This window comes from Urocitellus parryii, chromosome 6 (genome assembly GCF_045843805.1).
Source record: "Urocitellus parryii isolate mUroPar1 chromosome 6, mUroPar1.hap1, whole genome shotgun sequence".
Classification (NCBI taxonomy): domain Eukaryota; kingdom Metazoa; phylum Chordata; class Mammalia; order Rodentia; family Sciuridae; genus Urocitellus; species Urocitellus parryii.
Window position 1 is genome coordinate 156,053,919 of NC_135536.1, and position 17,224 is coordinate 156,071,142.

Below are 17,224 nucleotides of genomic sequence, written 5' to 3' on the forward strand. Positions count from 1 at the left end.
CTTGGTCATAAGGGCATTGTCCTTGACAACACCATTAAGTCCTGGGCCAAGCCATGTTCAAGAATTTTAACTTCTTTAACTCTCACAACAACTCAATGGAGTAAATGTTATGTGGTTCCCATTCTTCAGATGAAGAAACTGAGGCCTCAGGAGTCAGTGCAGAGGGGATAGTGCTGCTGGTAAGTGCAAAGGGGATTCTGACCCAGGAGGTTGACTCCTTTGCACGGGCAGCACTCCTGTTCACACAGGAGGGATTTCACCAAAGGGTCAGAATTTGGTTCAAGCCTGAGAGGTTGTTTCCATTATACAAATGAGCATCTTGTCGTCCTCTAATTTCCTGATGGGGAAACTGAGATGAAAGCAGTAGGTAAGAGAGATGATGAAGGAGCCCAGTGGTGACGGACAGGTAAGTGGAAAACGAGACAAGTTCCCTGTCCTAGGGAAACTACTAAAAAGTTTCAGGATGCCACCTGACCTTCCTTACTTTCTATAAAATTGCAAAAAAAAAAAAAAAAGCAAACCACATGTTGCAAGGAGCGCATTCTTCTCTCAATTCCTCCTGGGCCAGCCACTGAAAGAGACACCTATGTAGGAAACCTGACTTCACTTCAAAGGCCACACTTGCTCCTTCCCTGTCAAAAGGTTTGGGAGATATGGGTTAAATCTGTTGAGAGGCTTGGCTGGCCCCTTTCAAACCAGAGAATGCTCCTCATTTCCGTTCAGTCCTGAATTTATCCTGCGGTGGCCTCGAGGCTCTCTGACTTCCAGTCTCCAGGGAGGAAAGGGAGCTGCTGAAACACACATTTCTGTTTTGTGGCTCTGAGAAACCTTTGTCAAATGCAGTTATGAGCATCCTGGCCAAACCTTGTTTTTCCTTACTAACCCTGTGCTGGGTCCCTGTGGGAATGTGGTCTGGCTCAGCTCGGATTGGCCTTCTGTACTTTTGCTGTTGTGATATTTGTGGTTGAATCTGGAGTTTGGGGGAACCGGCTACCCAGAAGGCCCAGCCCAAGTCTCTCGCTTCCCCTTGTTCCTTTTTCTCGCCCTGAGAGGAAAGAGGGCTTATGAGAACCGTCACTAGAGGGGAGGCAGCAAACAGAGGGAGGGTGGTCCCAGATTAGTCCATGGGCTGGTTAGTGGACCCCCTAGAAAACCACCGAGCACTTTGAGATCATGGACAGCAGCCACTGTGCCCCCAAATCCAGTCAGAGGGGGCGTTCGGTGACTATGTCCAGTGGAAATGTTAACAAACATGGGGTAAGTAGAACTCTCTGGTTATAAGATTTTAGTTAAAAGGATTCTTAGTGACTATGAGGTTGAGGCAAGGGATAGATAGGTATAACTTCATTGTGTCAGACTGTTATGGTTTGGCTGTGAGGTGTCCCCCCCCCCATCTCCTGTACTAATGCAGAAATATTCAGAGATAAAATGACTGGAATGTGAGAGCGTAACTGAATCAGTCCATCCTAGCCTGAATGACTGGGTGGTAACTCTAGGCAGGTGGCTGGAGGAGGTGGTTCACCAGGGGTGAGTGCTGGAACGTTACATCTTCCCTGTGTCTTCTCCCTTCCTCTGTTCTGACCTCTTCCTTCCTCTCTCTCTGCTTCCTGACCTTGCCATGAGCTAAGCAGCTTCCCTCCTCTGGGCCCTTCCACCATAATGTGCTGGGTCACCTTAGGCCCAGGGCAATGGTGTCGGCCATCTATGAACTGAGACCTCTGAAACCAGGAGCCCCAAATAACTCTTCCTCTTCTGAGTGGTTCTTTTCAGGCATTTTGGTGATGACTAAAACCCACACTTACAAATTTGCCTTCAAAATGACCTTTTTGAAACTTGTTTTTACTGTTTGGGTTTAATTCGCCTGAATTTATGTAACACTTTTGTCCAATGCTCAAGCAAGGTTAATTTGGATTTACATATATTTGTCATGGCTTTGATTTCTGTGCAACTCCAATTTTGATCAGTTAGGCTTGCTCTCCCATTTAAAAGTGTAGTCAAAAGTGAGCAATATACATTCTGGATGTTTGGGTTTCTGTCTTTTGAAAGCAGGAATTGAACCCAGGGACACTGAGCCACTGAGCAACATCCTCACTCCTTTTTTATATTTTATTTTGAGACAGGGTCTCACTAAGTTGCTTAGAGCCTCGCTAAGTCGCTGAGGCTGCCTTTGAAATTGTGATCCTCCTGCCTCAGCCTCCTGAGCTGCTGTGATTACAGATGTGTACCTATGTCTGGGTTTCTTAAAAGACTTTGAGGCAGAACTCTTTTGAGTCATAGCCTCATAATGCATGCTAATCACTGAGTCATTATTTTAGCCTCAGAATGACCTTACTATCTGGTTGAAGAAATTAAGATTAGGGTTAATGGGGGAAGGATCAGAGTGAGCATCCATTCCCAATTCTTTCATATTTGCTCCATATGCTTTGCCTGTGACTCTGTTGCTTTTCCACCAAAGTAGATGGGGTATATTTTCCCAGCTCCATTGACACTGGGCTTGGCCAATGGAATATTGGTAGACACATGGTAAGGTAAGTCAGTCTCTAGGGAAGATCTTAGGAGGCATCTAGTGTTTCCATATGCCTTCTAGTATTCCAATGACATACCAAGACAGCAACATTCCCCCAAGTAGCCACGGATTCAAAGAAAATCAACAACTACAGGAGGTAGACACAGATTTAAGCTGCTGGATAAATCATAATTCAGTCCCAGCTAAGATTAATCAAATCACTGTCAAGCCGAAGATGTGTTAAGCAGAATGCACGCTTGTGATTCTAAACCACAGGTTTAGGGGTAGTTTGTTACACAGCTCATTATAGCATTAGCTGGTTGATGCAATTATGGGAATGAAAACCCCAATCCTTATTCATCTTCAGACCAATTTACCTTTCTTTCTAAAGAGACCTAGCAATGTCCTGGTGTCCCTTATAGACTCACCATCCACACCATCATGTAGGAGAAGGCTGCAATCCATAACGTGGAAGAAGCAAATGTCACCATAAACCACTTTTCCCAGCGGGGCTTGTTGCAATTGGGGACAGTGAAGTATAAGACGAAACTCAGTGGCCAGGTAAATGCCCATTTCACTGTTTCCAGTTTTCCAGCTGGAAAAACGAAAAAAAAAAAAAAAGGGAAACACAAATGGGTTAGCTTCTTTGTTCTGCAGTCCCAGTTCTGGCTTTCCCCAGTCCTAACCCTCCTTGTATTGCTCTTTACCTAAAACTTTACCCCAATGGCTTCCCATCACCAGCAATGCCTGACACACAAAGCCGAACAGAATTTAAAAATAGTCACCCACTGGCCACCTGCTAGTTAGATTTTGGAAGTGACAGGGTGAGTCCCATCTGAGTGATACCAGGCTGGCAGGATGGCTCCACACATGAGCCAGGTAGGAAAAGATGAGGAAGGTACTCAGGACGCACAAGGGGTGGAGTGTGTGTAGGGGTGTGCAGTGTGGGCTGGGCAGAGACCACCAGTGTGTGTCTGTTCTCCATGTGGTTTGGTAACTCAATTTTTTCAAATTATGAGGTGTCCGCGGAGACAACACCATCTGGTGGAATCTCTCAGCATTTGTATCCCAAGCTGATGAGGGTTTGTAAATGAATAACTGCTTTTCGGTTCAGTAACTACTTGTTGGTAGGGACAGATGATGGATCTCCCAGAGGTGATCTACTTCTGCCATCTCTGTGCTGCCTGAGCGCTTTGAGTATCCGAGACGCCGGGTGTGCTTATTCAGGTGACTGTAATGCCATGAGTTCCTCGTATAATCTCTCCTTTGATGAATTTGATATCGTCTCAATAAATATATCCATATTACATTCCTGCTGACATATGAATTCAACTCTGGAAGAAATATGTATACATCTACATAAATGCAAGAAAGAAATTTATACCTCTACATAACTCTCTACTTCAGTGGAGATATGGAACATTGCTGTCTTCCAGAAAGTTCTCTGTGCCTGTTTCTAATCAATCCTCACCCTTACCACCAAGATTAGTCTTTCCTGTTCTCAAACTTCAAGATGCATCAAATCATCTAATGTGTTTATGTGTTACCTTCTTTTATTCAACATGTTTTTTTTTTGAGATTCTTTCATGTATCACGAAGTCTTTCTTTTACTTGCTGTGTAGTATTCTATCCTGTAAATATATTACAATTTGATCATCCACTCTCCTGTGGATGCGTATTTGGGTTGTTGCCAGTTTTGGGATATTACAACTAAAGTGGCTAGGAACCTCTTTCTATAAGCCTTTTGATGGGTTCAGTTACCTTTCTCTTGGATGAAGACCTAGGGTGGAAATTGCTGAGTTGTGATGTGGGTATTTACTTTTTAAGAAACTTCCAAACAAAAAGTTTTCCAAAATGATTGAACTACTTTATATTCCCACCAGAGTTAAGGAGTTAATTTTTATGATACTATTTGAACAATGATTAAAATTTATTTATTTATTTATTTGAACTGGGAATTGAACCCAGGGCTTTTCTACCATTGAGCTACATCCCTACATCCCCAGTTCTTTTTATTATTTAATTTTCAGACGGGGTCTCAATAAGTTGCCCAGGCTGGCCTCAAACTTCTGCTCTTCCTTCCTCAGCCTCCCCAGTTGGTGGGGTTATAGGCATGTACTGTTGCAGGTGGCAATAAAAGGTTTAATAAAATTTCTCTTCTCTCTTTTAATTTTTTTACAGTGTTGGAGATTGAAGCCAGAGCCTTGTGTATACTAGGCATGTGCTCGATCATCCACATCCCCAGCCCCATTTCATATTTTTAAACCAACATCCAGGCCTATTTCGCAGTATCTCTCACTAGCCTTTGAATAGTTTCTTACAACTGCGTAGAAAGGTGACCTAACAACGTTGCTGGCATCCCTAGCCTCCCTCTGATGGCCGAGGCAGAACGGCCTCTAGGGGTCAGTGTGCCTCCCTCATCGGACAGCACTACCGTGCAGACTCATTTTTTGGCCTTGGAGCTGAGTTATTATTTAAATCCCCTGGTTTTCTGGTCTCTGACATGTGGACACAGTAACGCCGAGCTCACCATGTTGCTGGGAGAATTAAATCATGTGATTGTGGGTCAGGGGCTGAGACAAGAGAATTTTCAAGTTGCTTTCAAATCCTGAGTCATTCTTGATCCTTTCCTTTCTTTTACCCCATGGCCAGCCCTAGCAACCAGCCCAGGGTATTCCACCATCCCCACAAACTTCCCTTGGGCCAGGTGGCTTACCTGTGGCTTGGCTAAACACCTGGCTTCCTAAGGGAACTTCCTAGTCCAATACCTGTCCATTTGTTTGCCACTTGGAGTCAGAGGGAAAGTTCAGAAAGCAAATCGTTCTAGAAATTTCCCCTGGCTTCAATTACCCACACAGTAAATCTATGCCTCCCTACTGAGGAGTATAAGGCTTTGTCTGATTTGGCCTTTGCCAACAGGTTTCCCTACTTATACGCTCCCCCTCTTTGACTTTCTTTCAGTCTTCAGATACTCCAAGCCCTCTTCTGCCTCAGGGCCTTTGCACTTGTGTTTCCCTTTGCCTGGATCTTCTTGTGGCTGAGTATGCTTTGATGTGCAGGTCACCTTACTACTTAAAACCTGTCCCCAGACCCCTTCAGGTAACCCAAAATAAATAAGACTCTCACCATTCCCCTCCTATTTTCTACCACCCACTTGGAGGATCTCCATCATAGTAAATGTTTCCTATAGGAAATTACCAAATTTATTTGTTTCTTCATGCATTTCCAGATTCCCCAAAAGGACAATACAAACTCTATGAGAAAAGAGTCTTCTCTAACTTGTTAATTGGTTTATTTTGAAAGCCATGAACAGTGGAGAGCATATCACAGGCTCAATGAATATTAATAGTAATGATATTGTTATGAACAACCTAATTAGACAGACCCAAGGAAACTATTTGTTTTGGAGAATCTAAGGGTATCTCATTAACGAGAACAGATTAAAGAAAGGAGGAAAAAAAGTTAAGAAGGGAGAGGTTTATTTTCCCATCAACCCATATGTATCTTGTTAGATTTAAATCTTGGAGATAGTCAAGCAGAAGATGAGATCTCTGAGACCAGGTGCACCTGGATTTTACAAAGACAGAAGAAGTTATGAGAGCTGTCTTGTGAGTGGCTTTCAAATGCTGCAGAATCCAGAATAAAACAAGACCTTTGGATCTCAAATGCAATTGGAAGTTCTGCAGTTTCTTAATCCTGCAATGGAGAGCTAAGGCATTAATGCACAGATAGCTCTTAGGATCCTCTTCTTGGCCTCCCATGTGGCTGGTGCCCTTGCAAGAAAAGAACCTTGGTTTGGTTTGAAATGTAAAGCCAATCAAAGATCACAAAGAAACTGATGAGTACGAAGAGAACTGACCTCATTTAGGTTCCTTAATAGTTTTCAGAAAATAATAATAAAAAAAAAGAACAAAGAAATCCGAGCTTGGAAACTGATATTGGAAACTGATATCAATTAGGTAAAATTGCAAGCAGGATGCGTTAGTGCGAGTGAGTTCTTGAGTTTTTTCCCCCTCAGCTGCTTTCAAATATTTTGACCCACACAAAGAGGATGTTGTCTCTGGAACTCACAGTTTACTGAGAGAAAATGATACAGATGCTTTCTTTACAAGGATAGCTTTTTTGCAATGACAACCTTAAAGGTAGAAATTCTGTACTATCTGAGATATGTCTTGAAGCGTATATAACAAATATGACTCCTTGAGCAAACCAGTGGTGTGGAAAGGTGCTTCTTAAATGCTTTTGAGGAGGAGGGAAGGCCAAACAGGATTGTCCACATTTTAGCTCATCTTAATGTCCATTTATGAATAAGGGGGTAAAAATAGTTTCTTCTCCTCTTTGAATCATCAGTATTTCTGAACATTATTTCATCTTTTGTTCCATTACCCTTTGGTCCAAATAGAGCCCCCAAGGAAGAGATTTCTATGTTCACTTGGCAAATATTAATTGAATGCCCTCTATGTCACTTGGTGCCAGGCACTGCTCCAGGCACTGGGGACAAAGCACCAAATTAGGAAAACAAAATTCCCTTCCACAGAGCTGATGTGCTGGTGTTTATGTGATTTCACGAAAGTCAGCCGGCAGCAGGGAGACGAAGCAAGGAAAGTGAATTATAGTGTTCAGTAAAGAACCTGGCTTTAAGGAGTAAAAGGACTTGTTTCTAACATACACACTTATTCTGACTATAACAGACAATAAAAATTGGGTACTAAAATGGAAAATATAGAAAAAAATCTATATACACATTTCTATCTGCCAATGTAAGACTCTCTTCACAAGGTAAGCCCCTTCACTCAGGAAATAAGAATATGTGGATATGTATAAGTATGTACACATACCATATATAGGTGTATCTGATATATATGAATATTATATGCATAAAGCCTATATATACAGTATGTGTATTTATAAACATATGGCACATTAATACCTGTATCTGTTTCATATATATACTATACAATATATTATATGTAAGCAATATACATGTACATGTTCCATGGATATATGTCAATCATATATTGTATTCTCTGTATGCATATATAATCTATTCATATATGCATTCCTATGTACACATGTATGCATATACATTATACGCATGTCATACACGTTTATATTTACATACTCCCAAATAACTACTTGCTTGTTAATTACGCATATTATAGTCAAGTCTTGGAGAGAAGCCAGCACTGTAGCTGGGTGGCCCATGCCACCTAGAAGGATTACCATGGAAGGAAAAATTTCCTCCTGGAGTAGATGGACCTTTTTTAGTCAAAAGAACTAAGCTCAGGAGATTCCCTGGACTGACTCTCCCCTGCATGTTGATGCCTTCTGCTGGCCTGAGGCATGCTCTGGCCTTCTTACCACTGAGCCACTGCCTGCCTGCCTACCCCAGGGAAGAACCCTTGGGCAGCTCCTTTGTCTTAAAATGGAGAACCGATGTCAAAAGGTAAGGCCCTTCGTTTCAGAGACAGATCCTGGCTCTGATTTAGGATATCCTGTCCTAGGAGAGTCATGAAGTTCACTGTGTCACACTAGGTCCCCAGTTTTTTGCTACTCCAAGTGTGGCCCACAGACCAGCAGTACTGCCACCAACTGAGGGACTCCTTAGAAATCCAGATTCTCCGGCATTGCTCCAGAATACCTGAATTAGGGTCTGCAACTTACCAAGGATGCCCACCAGAGAAGAACTGGTGAGAACCTGGATGCCTGGCGTGAGGTTTCTACGCTCCAGTCACAGGACCATTTGGGGAGTGAAAGGGACACCTGCAGTCAGGTCTCCTAACACACAAGGTACCAGAAACAGGTGGCTGAAGGCCTAAGACCTCTATCATCTGCCACATAATCACAAAGATACAAAAGGGCAGTGAACAGGAGGTCCAAGTGCAGTCATGTGTCACATAATGATGTTTTGGCCAACGATGAACTGCTTACATGGTGGTGATCCATAAGATGATATGATCTAATGCTGAGGGCCATTGCCAAGTAGGAATGACGCATCGAAATTTCCTTGCCAGCATACCCCATGTTGCTTAGAGGACATTCGCTGGGACATTGCACGTATGCTTTAGTAAGGTGACCTTGCTCAAGGACCAGGGCCGATCTGGGTTTAGAGCTCATCATGTTTTAGGGAGTATCCAGTCCTTGGGTTTAGGGAAGTTCCAGTTTAAGGTGTACCCTGCGGGGGAATAGAGCGTATCCTGCTGCCTCACCCAGTTCCTGTTGAGTTCTCCTGAGATTCAGAAAGTATTTGGAAAAAAGCCTCGTGGAGTAGGTGAATTGGGCGGCGGCAGAACTTGGATTTCCCCAGAACGTGTGTAGAGGCCGGTGTGAGTTCGGGAATAAAGAATTGCTGTTTGTATCTACAAGGTGTGTGATGGCTTGTGATTCTGTGCCCAGCCAAGACTGCGGCAATCTAATTATGTCATAGCCATCTTAGTTTGCATAAGTACACTCTTTGATGTTTGCACAATAATGAAACCACCCAAAGATATGGTTCCCAGCATGAATCTCTTTTGTTAGGCGATGCATGATTGTACCTTGAAATGCCATAGGTACATCTGGAATAACTCCAGACAGCACAGAAATATGGAAAATATGATGGGAGGGGGCCTTTGTCCCCCCCAAGTAATGAGGCCCAGGCATGGGAGCCTGACTGTCTCACTTCCCATGGGTATCTCTCACTGTCTGCCAGGAGGGCGCATGTCAGGGTTCTGGGCTTCCCCAATGCCAACATAGTGCTTGGCCACTTACAGATTTTTCATTTGGTGCTAATGATTCTTTAATCAGTGAAAAAATTTAGCAAAATAAGCAATTTTTTTTTTTTTTGAGCTTGATTACAGTCAGTTAGTGATGGCCTCTGGACATTGGGATGTGGTAGGCCGAATTTGTGACTCGAGGCCTCAGCTACTGGACCCTCGTCCTCAGAACTTGTGGGTGGATGAACTATGGTCTGATGACAGTGCTGTGTTCATGTGGCACAGCTGACCTTCCGGTAGAGGGACTAGACCGTGGCCTGATCTAATCACACCTGCCCTCAAAAGCAGAAGGGGAAGCCAGAGCGGTTGGAAATGTGAGGACTGCTGCATGCAGTCGAAGATGGAGGGGCTGTGGAAGGGGGACTCACAGGGCCTCTGGAAGCAGTCAGCAGGCCCAACGTGTAGCCACAGGAACAAAATTCTGCCACTAACACGAACCCATGTGCCTGGGAGTGATCCTCTCCAGGGACTCTGAAAACGCAGCCTGTCCACACCTTGACATGGCCTTGTGAGGCTCTGAGATCCCAGCTGTACTTCTGACCTACAGAACCATGAGCTGACCAAGGGGTGTTGTTTTAAGCAGTAATTTGTTATACACCAATAGGAAGCAAAAATTAAGGCATGCAAGGGGGGAATGAAGTGTTTGCTTACTTACTCTTTAAGATGATTCTGGTCTGGTTGGGAAGAAGGTTGCCAAGAAACAGATCCAAAGGTGGCAAATGGACTAAGAGCCAGTGTATTAGCTCCCGTTATCCATAGGGACTGTTCAAGACCCCAGTGGATGCCTGAAACTCTGGGTAGTGCCACCCCAATGTATACTGTTTTTTTCCTATACATTCATACACCTGTGATAAGGCTCAATTTATAAATTAGGCACAGTGATTATAGCAGTACCTAATAATAAAATATAATATTTATAACAATATACTGCAATAAAATTGCCAGCATCACTGCGCTTGCACTTCATGTAAAATAAGAATGACTTGAACGTAAGCACTGTGATACCAAGACAGTCACAGTGGCTATTAAGTGGCTAATGGGAGGGTAGTGTATACAGCATGGATATATTGGACACAGGGATGATCACGTCCCGGGTGAGATAAAGCAAGATGATGTGAAATTTCATCTTGTTACTCAGAATGGTATTAGATTTCAAACTTATGAAACGCTTGTTTCTTTGACTTTCCAATTTAATATTTTTAGTCTGTGGTTAATCATGGTTGACCACAGTTGACATTGGGTAACTGAAACCACAGAAAGGAAAACCACAGATAAGGGGGGAAACTACTGTATACTTTTTTTTTTCTATTAAGATAACCTACTAAACAAGCAGTAATTTAACTTTGGCTGCATGGTTAGGGAATTTGGCTGGAGGACAAGCATCAAGATGGATATTTTCTAATTAGTTTTGGTAGGCTCTTAACAAAGCTGCTATCTTAGGATCCCTTACTAACAGGACTGGTCTGTTTTACTTTCTGTCCCCTGGCTACAGAGGAACATAGAGCATAGCAAGACCTTGCATCTGAAGACAACACAGGATTCTCACACTTGTCACCCATGTTCTGCCACTAAATGGGTTTTTGATTGGATCAATCAGCTCATCTTCAGAAAGCCCTCATGCAAATCAAAACATCCTGGAGAAGTAGCACACATTAAGCCTCAGACACTTGACAGTGAATGTGAATTGGACTAGTACATTCTTTGCTGAAATAGTCAGAAGCTTCTAGAAGGTTTACCAAAGTAGTGGTATGCTTTGAGTTTGGTCTACCAGTTCTGCTAATAGGTGGGGCATGGGAAAAGGTTGCTGGAATGTTCACGTTCAGGAGTCAGAGAAGGACATAGCCTGGTGAGGTCCTGAAAGCATTTATAGGCTTTGTCTCTCCTGTTTCAGGGTCAGAGAGTCTTTGGCCAGCTCACTGAGTAAGGACACGCATACCAGCTTTTTCCCAGGTCTGCAACTCCTATGACTCCCCCTGTGCAGAAATCTGGTCATGGGAGTGGGGGACCTGATTATGGGTAAGGGACAGGAAGTGAGAACAAAGGGAACTGGGTATGCACACAGCTGACCTTGGTAGGACAGTTCCAACCAACTGTAATGGGATGGGTGGAGGGGATCAAAGGGCCTCTGCCCTGAGCACAGGCTGTTTTGCCAACATTGACCATGTGTCTTTACCGTTTAGCACCAACAGGCCTTGCAGAGTAGCAAAGAGAGAACTTCCACCCACCAAATGCACTTAGTCAAAGAACTCAAATTTCAGCCCCTGATTACGTGCCACTATCTCGCCAGTTCTGAACCATCTAAAACAGAGTCCTGCCCACTCTAGAAACTTCAGATAAATATTTTTATGTTCACATAGAGACTTTCCTTTGAATTGCATAGTAAAAAGATCATCCAAGTCAAGGGTATCCACTCAGTGGTCTCAAAAGAGCTCCCCACCCAGCCTAGAAGCAGGACCTCTTACAGGGGGGATCGAAGGGTGTGTAGGGTCCTTCTTCCTCCTCCTCCTCCTCTTCTTCCTCCTCGTCATTCTCGTTGTTTTCGTTGTCCTCATTCTCATTCTCTGTCTCATTGCCAGCCTCGGCGACACTGTCGTCCCTCCGGGTCCCGTTGGCACCCCTGTCGGGGGCACTGCTGGGCCCTGTTCCGTTCTCCACGGTGTGCTTAATCGGGATTTTAATGGCCACCTCAGACTCCCCATTGGCATAAGCTCTGCTGTTTATCAGTCTTTGTCTCTGGAAAGAAAGTGACACATTTTCCATGGTCAGAGGGATTGCAAGTAACTTACACCCAGAACACAACTGATGGGGTGTTCCTCCAGGCCCCAACGAGGAGATGTTTGCAGAAGACTCTGGAGTATTAAGAGATTCCTCAAAATAATAATCGATTCAGACAACCTCCTTCTCAGAGGAAATATTAACACTGTTTGACTCAGTGGAACTCTGTGCACTGTGGTGTTATCTTTCTTCTCTGGGTTGCCGTATTTCCTTGTGAGAAAGCCACACAACTCCGTTTGGACTAGGGTTATCAATAAGGCTGCTACTACAGAGAAAGGAAAATTAGATCAGAGACTTTGGATGACGTAGCATTTATTTTTGTGTGAATTTACATCAAGGGGCTTTACCAGAATGAAGAATAAAAGAAAAAGGTAGGAAGACAGAGACAGGCAAGTGTTTCTATACAACTGGGAGCTAGATGATGTCTTTCAACAGGTGGGGGAAGAGCGAGGACCAGGATACACTGCTGACCAGAGGGCAGAGATGCTGGGGAAGGGCTGAGGGATATTATTGGGGTAGACCTTGGCTTAATCCCTTCTTTCACATTAGGGAACTTTCCTTCCCTCAGTGTCCCACCCCTGTCCAGTGGTATGTGCGCGGTGCTTCCCCAGATACCTCATTGATCAGCATTCGACTAGCCATGGAGAGCCGAGTCTTGGGGGGAAAGTGGCTTGTGATCATGATTCGAAGGCCCGCCTCAGAGAAAGAAAGCTGGTGCGGGTAGGCTGACAGCAACTCATCCACCATGATCACTGACGCTTTGCGGTGGAAATTGGCTAGGGAAACGACAAGATGAAATAGCACCGAGGCCAGGAGCAGGAAAGAGGCATTCATTAATTCTTCATCCCCTTCTCCACGTTCCTTTCTCCCTCACTTGTTTACTTGTTTGCTCCCATCCATCCTTCCATCCATCCATCCACCCACCTACCTTCCATCCATCCACCCACCTACCTTCCATCCATCCATCCACCCACCTACCTTCCATCCATCCATCCATCCACCCACCTACCTTCCATCCATCCATCCATCCACCCACCTACCTTCCATCCATCCACCCACCTACCTTCCATCCATAATCCATCCATCCACCCATTCATGTACCTTCTACCACCCACCTTCCACCTCTTTCTATCCCTCACCCCTTCCTTCCCCCTCCTCCATCTCATGTATCCAGGGAAGTTTGCAGTAAGTCAAATTTGAAGAAGAGTCAAAATCTCCTTTCCATGGGTCTTATTTTTTTTTTTTAATATTTTTGTTGTAGATGGACACAATACCTTTATTTTGTTTGTTTGTTTATTTATTTATTTATTCTTTTATGAGGTGTTGGAGATCAAACCCAGTGCCTCGCGCATGGTAGGCAAGTGCTCTACCCACTGAGCCATGACCCCAGCTCCTCCATGGGCCTTATTAAAAGCTCATTTGAAATGACTTGAAACAAATCAAGTGTCATTCATCACTATGGTAAGAAAAAAATGATAACATCAGAGAATTCCTTCCTGTCCTCAAAGGATTCTTTTCCTACCATTTAGATGTGGGGTACCAGAAACATCCCAATAACCTTTAGTAATCCTGTCTACCCTTCAAGTCACAGTGACATTTATATTGAGGTATTAAGTGCTGAGTACTGACTTTAGGGCCCAGGGAGGTCATGGTGAGGAACTGTACACCTCCTGCAGCCCAGCCCATGAGCAGAGCTGATTGTGGGGAATGGGCTATGGGGGAGCTGTCTACTGCAGGGAACTGATATTCAGAGTGGGGCAGGTATAGGTCCTGTACAGTGATTTGGTGGGAGGCCTGAAAAAAAAAATTCTTCTGCCGAGGCCCAGCCCCTCTGGCTGAATGAACAACAGGTGCACATGGCTCACGGGGGCCTGCCTCAGCCTCTCGGTGCTGGCTGCTGTTTTCCAGGCTACTAAACCATGAGATGATCTCTGGAAACACTGATTCACTTTAGGTAGCTCTCTGCGGTCCCCTAGGATATTCCTTTTATGGATGTAAACTACCCAGAAGAGAAGAAACTAAATAATATCCTTGCATGGAATGGTACTAAATAACACTTAAGCTTTTATTGTTAAACATTAAAAAATATACTGAATATTTTATTTTTAAAACTTCAATAGTTACCCAGAGTCAGAGATATATTTGAAAATAACCTAATATTTTCTAATTTCTTTTTTTTTTTTTTGCTTTTATTCCTGCCAAGCAACCATATGGGACATATTTCAAGGGATTTAAAAAAAAATAAATGAAAAATGAAATACAGTTCAGGAAAATTAATTGACAATTTTCTGTGTTTCTTCATGAAAAAAAATATTATTTATCAAAGTTCAACACATCTTTTCCCTTCGTATATCAACTGCTTTGTGGGAATAGATTGAATATAAGAATTACTCTGAAAAGAAAAGTTATTTTCCTTTGGCAATTTGGAAACTGAGTTAATGTGACCTGAAAGTGAATCTGAATAGATGTAGTAATGTACTAAGAGCATCAGTCATTTATGGAGCCTGGCACTGAACTCATTTATATACTTGGTCAGCTTTCTTCATTACAAAAATAATTTCCATTTCCCAAAGAAAAGAATGAGGTTCAGAGAGATTAAGTAACTCGCTTCATGGTCACATGGCCCAAATAGGATGGAACCAATACCTCGGAACCTTTGGTCTTCTCTCACTGGCCATCTTGTCCTCATTTCCCTGTATCACCTCCACAGAAAATGTATTCCTTAAGGCTCTCCATGGGGCTTGGTGAGTTGGCTCATGGCCAAGTATGAGACAGTCCTGTGATGCCACCAAAGGTCAGGTGGGAGGACTCAAATTGCTGTTTCCTGTCCTCTCTTGGAACAGTGCTCCCTCAAGGACAGCCAGGATGTGCCCCCTGGGTGTGGCTAGGAGAGAGGGCAGAGGGGCTTCTTGGGCACCTGGACCTGCTGCTTACCTTTCTTAAGTAGCACCACAGTTGCGTCGCAATTGCTGCTGTCGTCAATTTCGGCATTGTTGGCCAACCCATTGACCATGTTCCCAGCACCTTTTGTCCTCCTTTCGAAGCACTGATGTATGCAGGCATTATATCTGAGCAAAAGAGTAAATGGAAGCTGTCCATCAGCCTTGACCGCTCCTCCCATTCCCCAGCGTTCCCTAAGTGTCTCTGAGCTCCCGTGTAGATGCTCCCGTCCAATGCCTCTGGTTACGATTGTTCTTATTTCTTCCCTCATTTCCCCTCAGAATATGAAGCTTGTTTCCCGTCTCAGATGAAAGAAGTACTGCAAGGGAAAGTCAAACCGCCATCCTACAGATCAACCATGGCACTCTGCTTCCTTTACCACCTCTTCAAAGTCAATGGTAAGACCTCTGGGATGGAGCTCCCTTACCCGGTGTGTAATGGGAGGACTGTGATAGGCCCAGAGGGCAGTCAGGGTCCACTTCCCTCTGGCCATGTCCCCAGGGCTTTTGCTTTATGGGAGAAGGTGAGGGGTCCTGCCCCTACTGTCACCTAAAGGCTGGTCTATGTTACAGGTTGGATGGCCATCTGGGCGTCTGTGTTTAGTTTCCTGTGGCCACAGGTTTTATCCTGTGACTCTATTACTATTGTGCAATGAGATATTGGCTTTATGAAAAAATTCAGGGCTATACAATTCTCCAGAATGATGGAGTGAAAACATTGTGCAGCGTTTCTCGCATGCTCCAGCAGACCTGTGTTGGAAGGAAAGAGGTTCACATAAGCTCCCAGGAAGCTTTTGGCAGGTAAATGTTCTGGTCCCTCGATCTTGTGTATTAGAGGATTACCATACAGTAATCCTACAAAGTTCATGAAAACTTATGAGCAAAGTGTATAAGCAAAGTTGGGCAGGGTTTCCAGAGATCTTTGAGTCACTACTGCTCTTTCCCTGTCTCAAAGATCTAAAGGCTCCATGGACTATTGGCCCTGGAACAACCCACTGAGGAGTCTCACCTAGCTTGACCTCTGGCCTCACACAGGAACAGCAGCCAAGTGTAGCAACTCTAAATGGCCAGCTGGCAGACCCCTCAACCTGTCTCCCCTCCTATTCACATCCCTTTTGTTGCTACAGACGGACATGAGGTCCTCTGGGTCACTTGTACCTGGTTCTTCAGTCTGTGCCCCTTGGGAGTGGGTTGCCTATGGGAATCTGATAGTCATCAGGGGCCCTCTGTGGCTGGGCCTCCTCTTCCAGGAGCCCATTCCTGCAGTCCCCAGTGGTTGTTCCTACATTGCATGAGAAGGCCAGAAGACTAGTCACAAGTGATGGATGTTGGCTGTGTAAAGGGAAGTGAACAGGCTGATCCTGGAAGAGGTGGGGCCAGAGTTAGAACATCAGTGTTTAACAATCCTTCACTAAGTCACCAATCCAGATAGTGGGCATCACAAACAGAAGCAACACTGATGTGCCTCCTGATGGAGGAACTCCCCACTGACTTGGAACATAATTTGCCCTGAATTGGATCAAACACTGACATACAGGAAACACAGAGGCCAAATGAACAGATTACACTAAACCACAAGATGTAATTATCAATTTCTAAACCATGGCAATCTCTGCAGATCAGATAACCAAACTTTGTCAAAGAAAAAATCACAAGGAAATGTATGCATGCACACACACAAACACACACACACACACACAAGGGAGAGTTTATGTAGATGAAAAGAGATCTAAAACATGGTACAACCAATTATAATGAGTAGAATTCATTTGGATTCTGATTTAAAAAATGTTTATGATATGAGTATGGACACTCCTGCTTGTTTCCGCGGTCCATATGAGTGATATGATTTTTCCCAACCTTTCACCTTCAGTCTATGAATATCTTTTCCTATCAAATGTGTCTCCTGTAGACAGCATATTGTTGGGTCTTGTTTTTGGATCCATTCCACTAGCCTGTGTCTCTTAATTGGTGAGTTTAAGCCATTAACATTTAGGGTTATTATTGAGATATGGTTTGTTCTTCTATCCATATTTGTTTATTGATGTTACTAAACCTGATTTGTTATCCTCTTTCACTACTTTCCCCCCTTTACTGTCCTACCTCCCATTGTTGGTTTTCAATGTTATTTTCCATTTCCTCTTCCTGTAATGTTTTGCCAAGGATTTTTTGAAGAGAAGGTTTTCTAGCTGCGAATTCTTTTAACTTTTGTTTATTGTGGAAGGTTTTAATTTCATCTTCTAACCTGA

General features: G+C 43.8%; 1 protein-coding gene across 1 annotated transcript in view; it reads right to left on the minus strand.

Moving 5' to 3' along the window:
- Nucleotides 1-17,224, minus strand: part of Slc24a3 (solute carrier family 24 member 3) — a 448,141-nt gene that overhangs the window by 24,618 nt on the left and 406,299 nt on the right. The window contains exons 9-12 of the mRNA XM_026400702.2: nt 14,971-15,104; nt 12,652-12,812; nt 11,724-11,994; nt 2,935-3,101 (exon numbers count right to left, since the gene is read on the minus strand). Coding sequence (XP_026256487.2) covers nt 2,935-3,101; nt 11,724-11,994; nt 12,652-12,812; nt 14,971-15,104 — 733 coding nt within the window. The remainder of the gene's footprint in view (nt 1-2,934; nt 3,102-11,723; nt 11,995-12,651; nt 12,813-14,970; nt 15,105-17,224) is intronic.